Consider the following 11,337-nt stretch of genomic DNA (forward strand, 5'->3'; position numbering starts at 1 on the left):
TCATTAAAAAATATTATTTTTTATAATAAAAAAATTTAATTTTTATTGTAAATATAAACATAAGTAACACTACGAATAAAGATATATATTATTGTCTAATGAAATATTTATTCATATCTATACAAAAAGAAATAACTCGTAAATATCAATCATACATATATATTAGCGTATATTTGACACGCGTCTTTGCAAAATAATGTTTGTATATGAAAGAGATAACATCGTGAACCAATAGAGTCATCGAGTGGTGGCGATTGAATCGGCAGCTGCCACTCGCTTTCCCTTTCTATCTGTGGACTCCACACTCGAATCCCTACTCACTTCAAATTCACACCAAACGCCCCTCAAATTCCACCATTTTCTTCCTCTCTCTGCTCTTTTCTTTATTGTCTCCTCCGCCCCCATTCCAAAAAACCTCTTATTTTCTGCTCATTGATTGCATTTATGGAGTGAGTGTTTGATTTATATATCTTGTGGACGCTCTTTTCATTTTCAGCCACCATGAATCCTTGGACAGCTACCGGTAATACTGCTACGCTAGCGGCGGCGGGTGACGGGGAGGCTTCGATAATGGATGCTTTCATGTCATCCTCCTCCGATCTGTCTTGTTTTTGGCCTTCGCAACAACCCTTTTACGCCGCCACGCCAAACCCTCCTCCACCGTCCACCGACCACTCCAAGCCCACCTCCTCCGCCCAGATTTTCAACCAAGAAACGCTGCAGCAGCGTCTTCTGGCCCTGATTGAGGGGGCCCGAGAGAGCTGGACCTATGCCATTTTCTGGCAGTCTTCCGTTATTGAATATGGCGGTCCATCTGTTCTGGGTTGGGGAGATGGATACTACAAAGGGGAGGAGAACAAGGTCAAGAGGAATACTCTGTCTTCCCCCGCGGAGCAGGAGCACAGGAAGAAGGTAATAAAGGAGCTGAATTCTTTGATTTCGGGCTCTCAGGCTTCGCCCGATGACGCCGTGGATGAAGAGGTTACTGATACTGAGTGGTTTTTCCTGATTTCTATGACTCAGTCCTTTGCCAACGGGTTTGGGCTTCCGGGTCAGGCTATGTACAGCTCTAGCCCGGTGTGGGTGACTGGAACTGAGAGGCTTTTGGCCTCCCACTGTGAGCGGGCCCAACAGGCACAGGGTTTCGGACTTCAAACTCTGGTGTGCATACCATCTCCAAATGGAGTCGTGGAGCTTGGCTCCACTGAACCCATTTTCCAGAGCTCGGATCTCATGAACAAGGTCAGATTCTTGTTCAACTTCAATGGAATGGAAATGGGTTCGGGCTCAGGATCGGGCTCTTGGGCCTTGGCTGAGAACGATCCTTCAGCCTTATGGTTGACCGAGCCTTCTTCTTCTGCTGTGGATACAAAAGATTCATTCAATAACAACAATACTAATGTTCAAGTGAGTTCAATTCCTTCTAGTATTACTAGCAATCAAATTGTGTTTGGTAATGAAAATCCAAGTTCCAGTACTGTAACTGAGAACACACGGCATCAAAATCAGGGATTTCTTGCAAAAGATTTGAAAATTTCAAAATTCGGGCCCAACGGGACGAGCAATGTCAGGAATGGGGAGATTCTTAGTTTTGGTGAGAGTTCTACAAGGAGTATTTGTGGTGGAAATGTGAATTTGTTTGGTGCTCAGGAAGAGAACAATAACAGTAGTACTTCTAAAAACAAGAAGAGGTCTCCGGTTCCGAGGGGTAGTCATGAAGAGGGCATGCTATCATTCACTTCGGGTGCGATTTTGCAAACTTCAAGTATGGTGAAAACCGATACTAATGGTGGGATCGAGTCTGATCATTCAGATCTTGAGGTATCGGTGGTGAAGGAGGCGGAGAGTAGTAGGGTCGTTGACCCCGAAAAACGACCAAGAAAGCGAGGGAGAAAACCAGCAAATGGCAGAGAAGAGCCTTTGAATCATGTTGAGGCGGAAAGGCAGAGGAGGGAGAAGTTGAATCAAAGGTTCTATGCCCTTCGAGCTGTCGTACCAAATGTGTCGAAAATGGACAAAGCTTCACTTCTCGGTGACGCCATTTCATATATTAATGATTTGAAGGTGAAGCTTCAAAATGTTGAATCGGATAAAGATGATTTGAGGTCTCAACTCGAATCGATGAAGAAGGAATTGGTTGCCAAAGGATCGGTTACATCTCCAATGAGCAACGATCAAAAGAAGTCGAGCAGTGGTGGGATCACGGCCATTGATATGGACATTGATGTTAAGATCATCGGTTGGGATGTGATGATACGAGTCCAATGTAGTAAAAAAAATCATCCTGCAGCAAGATTGATGGTAGCTCTTAAAGAGCTGAATCTAGATGTTCATCATGCCAGCGTATCGGTGGTGAACGATTTGATGATCCAGCAGGCAACAGTGAAGATGGAGGGTTATTTTTTTTCTCAAGATCAACTTAGGGCTGCTTTGACATCAAAAATTTCCGAAACTCGGTAGAGTTTCTGAAAAAAGCTCGTTCTTGGATCAGTTTGCAATTAACTACCTCATCGATTCCCCTCCCATGAAAAAAAGGCTCGTTTCTTGATATACGGGACTAGAGTTAAGCTCGTGCTCGGGAGTTAAATTTTGAGCGTATGATACTTCTTGTATCTTTATGAACTATGTGTAAGCAGTTCTTAGGCGATGAGGGAGCTTAGTTTGAGTTAATTTCTTACATGTAGTTCTTCTAATGGTCTCATGGTTTAGAGTGTAGCCTCAATGTACATAGCTATGAAGTCCGACAAATGTAGGGGTTGTCTATGTGATTATATATGACTTCAATGTAATATAAATGTGTGTTGTTGCTTCTTTGATGATGGATTTGGCCATTGGAGGTGTTTGTTTTCATATATATTACAACCATCAAATCACAAGTTTAAAACATCTATAATAATTTGAAAAAGTCTAACATAAGATAAAGGTTCAACATACTAGTCATAAGGTTCAACATACTAGTCATCAAAATCAGTGCTTTAAAAGCATATTAAATAGTTTTAAAAATGTGCATAATAAAACTTGTGAACTACAAGGTTCTCGGATTTGTACTGCAGCTAGTTCGAACTTGTTTATTGGTCACCGTCTCTCGTCTTCTCAACTACATAATATGCATCGATCAAGTCTGGTGAGCTTAATGATTCAATGTGCATAAACCGTGAATAACAAGTAATACGTGATAAAAATCCATGTAATTTTAACATAGTTTGTATATAGAATAAAAAAAAAACATAAATACGTATAACGCGACTTTTTTGCATAAACATTTTCATAAAATCATATTTTCATACTCGTCATAATAATAGTAATTGTAAATCATTTTGCTTTGATTTCTGTTACATGCAAGTGACCCATAACATAAATCATTTGATCAAACTAAATTACAGTATTGGGTCGACAGAGATCACCACAGCCCTTGGACTGGATATCCACTGTCTAACATAACATAATTCCTCCGAAGAGGTTGGAGAGGTCCCCGGATACATTCTCCTGCTTCCAAACCCATAATATAATTTGGCCACAAGACGATTCGCATACCTAAAAAAAAATTTTTTTGCACGTCATACATATTTACGAACATCGTGAACCTGGTTGGATCATCCTTGGACTTGCTGCCCTAACATACTAAAATGTATACCCAAAACAGCCCCTGAGGTGCATTCGGAGACGTATGACTCTCGAATTAAATAGAACCACTTAGGATGTACCAAGCGACTCGGGGCTCGAACCATACATAAAATACATCATAACCTATTGTCCAAGGCCCTAGACCAGCCTCGAACCCCGTACCATGCACAACAAACAATCTATACACGAGCTGCCCAAAGAGTGACGCAATGTCACTTCCTATCGATTTTAACTCGAACCAAACCTGAACCAAGCCTTAGACTTGACCCTTAGACATATCTTAAGCCTCTGGTCCAGCCCCTAACACGCACCACAACCCCTTGAATCCCCACAAAATCGTGCACCCTAGTCGCGCCTCTCCATATGCGTGCAAGCTGATGTTCTCGACTCCAGCAGCTATCTCCACCCAACTAGATACTAACCAACCATTAACAGACCTACCTCGGGACCCTAAGGCCCTGCCTACACCCTGGATATGCACCCTGGTCCAGCCTAACCACCAACCCGTCGCCAAACCCGCGACCATCACTTTATGCGCGCGGCTGCGCTTATTCCATCTTATGTATCACCAGGGGCCTATCGGCTCATCCCGAGCCACCTAATAACATCTAATCACATCCTAAAATATAACCATAGATGGAATTAAGCCATAGGTACTGCCCAATGAAGGCGGCGATCAAAACTCGAAGAAAACGTTGAAGTTCATGCCATATATATCGAAATGAGTTTTAATCAAGTTCTAGCACACATATAATTAAACCAATGAGTTTTCATGCATTTATATAAAAATATAGTATCTAACATGATCGATGCATAAAAGAAAGGTTTAGACATGCAGTTAGTTTAAAATGCAAGAACAAACGCATGGGAAAACGGAGGCCGAACGGAGATGAATTCTTGCGTCTAATGGCTTGAAAAGTGACTAAATTAACCAAGGATTGTAGTGTGGTGGTTGGCTTAAGCTTTCTGATGGGAGGAAGTTGAAAAAACGAATCTTCCCTTAAGTGATCCTCCATCTTTTCTTCTTCCTCAAATTGAAGCTAGAATTGAACTCTCCACTGCAAGAGCATTTTAAGGTTGTAAGTATTCACCTATTGATTATTATTTTTCATACGTAGACAATCATATAGAGTAACTTTCAATTATATGCTTAAGTATAAAGGTAGTGATTCAGTTATTGATGTATTTTATAGCATAGGATCAGGGAACTTTATTTTACCAGTGTTCTTATGCTTGGAAAGTAAGTTGGCATGTTCTTAGTAATACATGAGTAATATTATGAGTTTCAGATATTTATTACCGAATAATGTTATATGTACTTTGTTACTACGTTGATTGATGAAAACATATCACATATACCAATTTTATGTATTATAGATTAAAGATCATGAATGTTTAAGAGATGTGCTATGTCATGAACATAAAAATGTTATGAAATGAATGCAACCGGTTATTATATGATATACGAGCTCGTTGACATCAAGGGTGGTTTTAAGTCCACCAACCCTATTGGCCAATATATGCTCATTGATCGTGGGGTTGTCACAGGGCACCCGGACGGTCATCAAAGTAATAGCTATATAATAAAACAAGCACGGTAGTAAAGGTCAACTAATGGGGCTCGAGTACAAAAAAGAACATGTTTACATGTGATGAATGAAATTATGCTATGAAATGATTTAAGAATTCATTGTTGATCACGACTTTGATATGTTTGTTCCGTCTATGCATATTGATATATATAAGTGACAACTTGTTGAGTTTTATAAACTCACGTAGCTCATGTTTATAGGATCAGGTAATGAAGGTGAGTGGGATGTTGGTTCACCAATGGATGCTTCTGAAGTGTCTTACCTCGAAAAGAACCTGGACATGCTATTGTCATGGCTTCCGCATATATGTATTATAGTTGATTTTAAGTTAGGGTTTGAAATAAGCTTCACGTTGTCAATGCCTATATAGGTAACGCTGAAGGTATGTGTTCGTATATAGAGTGGATTGAGAAAAATTATGGAAAAAATATTTTTCTTGTGATCATGTTGATGTAGATATGTTTATGTTTGTATAAGTAAGCTGTGGAATTTATGTTACACGAATTTAACTATTGCTTGGATTATTGGATAGTCTGAAATATAGAGACATCATGACAAAATTTTTATAAACCATCAAATTAGTGCCCATAGGTTGGATGATCCATGATATAGGTATATCTATCAAACTCTATTTTAATTATGAGCGAAATTATCGTTAGTCACGTCAAGCATAGAAGAGAGGTGTTACACATATGATAGTAGGGCATATCACTTCTTAGTGCACAAGTCAGCAATTCTTGATATAAATGAAAGAACAATCATTGAATCAAGGAACATATTCTTTGAAAATATTTTTCCTTTTAAAGAAAGGAAATAAATAAATTCAAACAAAAGACCTTATGAAACTACAATTGATTTCATTCGAAGCAAAGAGGAAACATGGCGTAGTAAGAGAGCAAGAGTTGAAAAGTCATTTGGTTTTGATTTTCCAACGTATATGTTAGATAATGAACTAAAAACTATTCAAGAAGCTTTAATCAATCCAAAAGTCCCTTTCTAGAAAGAAGCAATCAAAAATGAAATTGATTCCATAATGCATAATCATACTTGGGAGTTGACCGATCTCCCACCAAGTTGTAAAATTTTAGGATACAAGTGGAACATTTAAAGAAAATACAAAAAAGATGGATCTATAGATAAATACAAAGCTCGATTGGTAGTCAAAGGTTTTAAACAAAAGGAATGATATGATTTTTTTGACACATATTCTCCAGTTTCTAGGATTACATTCATTTGTGTTCTCATAGTTATTGGTGCTTTGCATAACCTTGAGATTTCATCATATGGATGTAAAAACAACATTCTTGAATGTAAATTGGAAGAAGAAATATATATGAAACAATCAGATGGGTTTTGTCATACCCGAACAAGAAAAAATGTGTGTAAACCTGTCAAGTCATTGTGTGGACTATAACAAACAACTAAGCAATGACATGAAAAATTTGACATTACAATGATGTCAAATTGTTTTAAAATCAACGGATGTGCCAAACTTGTCTACATTAAAGGTACTACAAATGCTTATGTAATTTGTATGCTTTTACGTAGACATGTTAATTATAAAGAATTATCATGAGTTGATCGTGAATAAAAAGAAAATGTTGAAAAAACATTTTGACATGAAAGATTTGGGGTTATATGATATTATATTAGATATTAGAATCTCTAGAATATTTGATAGAACTGTATTATCACGAGCTCATTATATTGAAAAGCTTCTTGTAAAGTTTAATGCAATAAACAATCCTTCGGCTAGAACACCTATAGATTTAGGAGTTCATTTGGCCAAAAATAAGCTGGGTCTCGAAATAAACAGACGTTTGCAGCCGCCCGACACAGTAAGATGAGGTCTCTTGACCGTATTATCTTTTTGGACAAAAATTATTTGAAAAATAATATTTACTATTTTCAAAAATTATGTCTTAAATGTTGCACCCATTCGGACCAAACGCAAGGAGTCCCTTCACCTATCAACAAAAGGTTGCTTCGGACTAAACATTGCGTCTCTTAGGTTATCACAGAAGGTTGTCGAATCCAGAAGGTTGTATTCTTTCTTCCCAACCAATGAATCCACTACAAATAATCCTTGTATCTGCATTAATCGAGATTAGACATTTTGTTTCATCTTTTCTTCTTGTTCACTACATACTTGAAAGCTTATGCATATTATCGTTCACCGGTATGAAAAGATCGTCAAGAGCTATCTCCGTTAATTTCATAATAGCTAGAGTCATTCCCAAACGTTTATGTTTGGAGGTAAATTTCTAATAAACATCCTATTGTTGTGATTAAGTATACGAGTGCTAAAGTTAATTTTGACTATTAAAATTAAAATTTTAAAACTTTCATTGCGCCTTAGACATAACAAAAAGATAAATCAAACAAGATTAACTAGTGGGCCGTTGGGCAAACAAAGAAAAAAGAAGATACTTTTCAGATATACTAATTCGAAAATAGACAACTTTATTCTCAATATTATTATCAATCAAGAATTCATATATCTATCTGGTTGAATCTTCAACTCCCTAACACAAAACTATTTATAAACTAAATTAGAACTAAATACATAAATGCAATATTAAAAATGCTTTAGTTTTTCGACACGTGAGGCACAACTTTCTCTGTGACCTTATAATTCCTCAGCCTTTGATCCCAATTCCCTCATCTTTGACTCATTTCAACTCTCCAGCCTTTGACTCCAACACCCAAGCCTTTGGTAATCTGCCCTGCATCACTATCCTAACAAATCATAATACAAACAATGTCATGCCATACAAACATGTATTAAAAATCAACACAAAAAATTTTGTGAGACAGATCTCCTATTTGGGTCATCCATGAAAAAAATACTACTTTTTATGCCAAAAATATTACTTATTATTGTAAACATGTGCAGAATTGATCTGTCTCACAAGAGACCTACTATAAAATCAAACATGTGCAACGAACAACTAATACAACATATTTTACACAAGACTTATAAGAGCATGGAGACTAAAAACATGAAAATGCACATAAAGGCATCATGCTTTAATTTCAAACAAGAAAAGTTTATTGGTTTGTTCTTAAGCACAATTTGTTGGGTGCAATAATTATCCCTACTTGGTAGAGCGAACCGTGGTTCTTGAGCTGCTGTGCGGTTTAAAATAGTTGAGTTGCACCGTTATAATTTTATGCTTCAAAATAGACTTAAATACAGCTAATTTAAAAAGAATGAACATGTTGGTGCCTAAGAAACCAATTTTTTTTTCTTGGAACTAAATTAAATGAGAGCCACAAAAGATTAGACATGTTTCACTCTTTATGGATCTAGTATGTACAAACTTGAATAACAAGGAGTTGCTCACAAAGAGTAAAACATGTTAGGTCATACGTACACTGAATTTTTCATTTACGTTTACAACTTTAATTTGCCATTGCAAAGTCGTTTTCAACATCATGCCACTGCACATGCAACCATTTTAGTGTTTTCTTTCAACTTTTGTAAAGAAAATATTTCAACAATTATGAGATTTCTTCCTCCTAAATCTCTAGATCTTTTAGCCACATAATTAAGCAATGATTGATCCGAGTTCGGGTCAGGTCGGGCCACGTTAGAACGTAATAATTGTGAGAATTATCTAAATATGGTGCATCGTTAAATTAATTATAATTTTTGGTGAAATTACAAGCGATCTTGCAAGGTCATATTCGATTCTCATAAATTTTAAGTCGATAAAATGATTAAAGGAGAGATTGTTTGAGTGAAAACTTAATAAAGTCCTACTCCTACCCATCCAGTGGTCCTTGAAACACTTTGTTGTTGTCCACATTTTTGCAGGACAAAATTTGAAGGGCACAAATAATTGATTCAAAGTGCACATGCTTCACATTTTTTCCTCAATAGTAGTGTGTTATTTGGCTACTTCCACTCAATAATTGGGCTTCTTTTGGCTACTTCCACTCAATAATTGGGCTTCTTTTTTCTTTTTCTTTTTTTGTGTTATATATATATATATATATATATATATATATATATATATATATATATTTTGTTGAAAAATATATTTAAAATGTGTGTATTGAATATTTGAATGTTGAAAATTAGAGTTGTAAATATTGAAAATTAGTGTGTGATGATGTAGATAATGATGTATTTTATTTTTGGATTATTTGTAAAGATTTCCTATAAATAGATCTCTCATTTGTGAAGAAAATCACAATTGAGTAGAGAAAAATATTATAAAGTGTGTAGTTTGGTAAATTTTGAGAGTTTGAGATTTTTACTTTTTACCATAAATTTTTACTTTTTCACAACACGTTATCAGCACGAAGCTCTAAAAGTCCTACATACTTTTCCAAGCTCCAAACAGAAGAAAAAGGTAACAAGAGTAATAACGGGTACGACAAGTATAAAAGTCTACAAGATTTTTAAATAAAATAAATTATGACACTTCATTATAATAATGTGATATGATATACATAATTATTTAAACATGTCTAATATTATATACATCATATTATTACCATAAAATTATATAAATACATACATTTATTTTTTGTACACCAAAGGTCATAAACGGCAACAAACGGCTAGTTTTTGCCCTATAAATATCATCTCACAAACACATTCAATCACTCCAACTTTCTCTTCTTCTCTAAAAATTATTCTTCATCAAATTTTTCGAAGAAAAAAGAAGATGGCTTTCTCAAGGTTATTTTTAATTATTTTGGTTATCATACTCATGAGTCTTGTATTTATCGGAGAATATCCTCCTCGTGTGTTTTCTTTATTTTTACAAATGCTTGTAGTTGTTGTTTATCCATTACTTTGTATTGTAATATTCATTAACTAATAAAATGTATCGTAATTTTTTTAGTACCACCATGTCAAATTTAACAAAACTCGAATTTGTTGCGCTCGACATCACGGGAAAGAATTATATGCCATGGACTCTAGATGTAGAAATGCATCTTAAGTCATTGGGTCTAAGCGAGACCATTAAAGAAAATGGTATATCTTCGTCACAAGAAAAAGCAAAAGCTATAATATTTTTACGTCGACATCTCGATGAAGGATTAAAATGTGAATATCTCATCGAAAAAGATCACATGGCTCTGTGGAAAGGATTGAAAGAAAGATTTGAACATATAAAGGAAGTTATACTTCCGACCGCCCGTGATGAATGGAATATGTTAAGATTCCAAGATTTTAAGAAAGTCAGTGATTATAATTCAGCGATGTATCGAATAATCTCGCAGCTAAAATTTTGTGGACATGAGGTCACGGAATCTGAGATGCTTGAAAAACCATTTTCCACGTTTCATGCATCAAATATTACTCTACAACAACAATATAGAATACGTGGATTCGTGAGATATTCTGAATTCATCGTCTCTCTTCTTGTGGCGGAAAAGAACAACGAGCTATTAATGAGAAATCATCAGTCCCGACCCACTGGATCAACAACATTTCCAGAAGTAAATGATGTAAGTAAAAATGAATTTAAATCTCGAAACCAAAATCAAATTCAAAGACAAGATTTTGGTCGAGGTCGAGGTCGAGGTCGAGGTCGTGGACGTGGACGTGGAATTGGCCGTGGTCGTGGTCGTGGCCGTGGTTTTGAAAACAATAGAGATAGTTATTTTTATAACTCATCTCAAAAGAGCGTCCCAAACCATCCACCGAAAAGGCATCATGAGAATACAAGTGTTAATGAGAATCACTCAAAAAGATATGAAAGTTCTTGTTTCAGATGTGGTACTCCAGGACATTGGTCCCGTATTTTTCGAGCCCCTGAGCATCTTTGCAAACTTTATAAAGAATCATTAAAGGGGAAAGAAAAGGAGACCAACTTCACTGAACGTTGTGACCGTTTGAGTGATTCAACTCATTTTGATGCTGGTGATTTTATGAATGATTTCTCTGGAAATGATCAACATGTTGGTGGGATAGAAATGAACAATTTTGATGCTGCAGATTTTCTCAATGATTTTTCTGAAAATGAACAATATAGTGGTAGAATATAAATGTACAATAATTTGTTTTTCATGTATTCATATAATAATGTTTTATTGTACAATTATGATATGTGTTATATTTATATATGTATTGTCAGTAATTTTATTTCGTTGCATATTT

At 35.9% G+C, this 11,337-nt stretch overlaps 1 protein-coding gene across 1 annotated transcript; it reads left to right on the top strand.

Moving 5' to 3' along the window:
• Window positions 1–273: 273 nt before the first annotated feature.
• LOC140811425 (transcription factor MYC2-like) lies at window positions 274–2,820 on the top strand. The gene has a single exon (XM_073169280.1). It carries the CDS (start codon window positions 502–504, stop codon window positions 2,458–2,460), a length of 1,959 nt encoding a protein of 652 aa, XP_073025381.1. The 5' UTR covers window positions 274–501; the 3' UTR covers window positions 2,461–2,820.
• Window positions 2,821–11,337: the final 8,517 nt, after the last annotated feature.

This window comes from Primulina eburnea, chromosome 14 (genome assembly GCF_022965805.1).
Source record: "Primulina eburnea isolate SZY01 chromosome 14, ASM2296580v1, whole genome shotgun sequence".
NCBI lineage: Eukaryota > Viridiplantae > Streptophyta > Magnoliopsida > Lamiales > Gesneriaceae > Primulina > Primulina eburnea.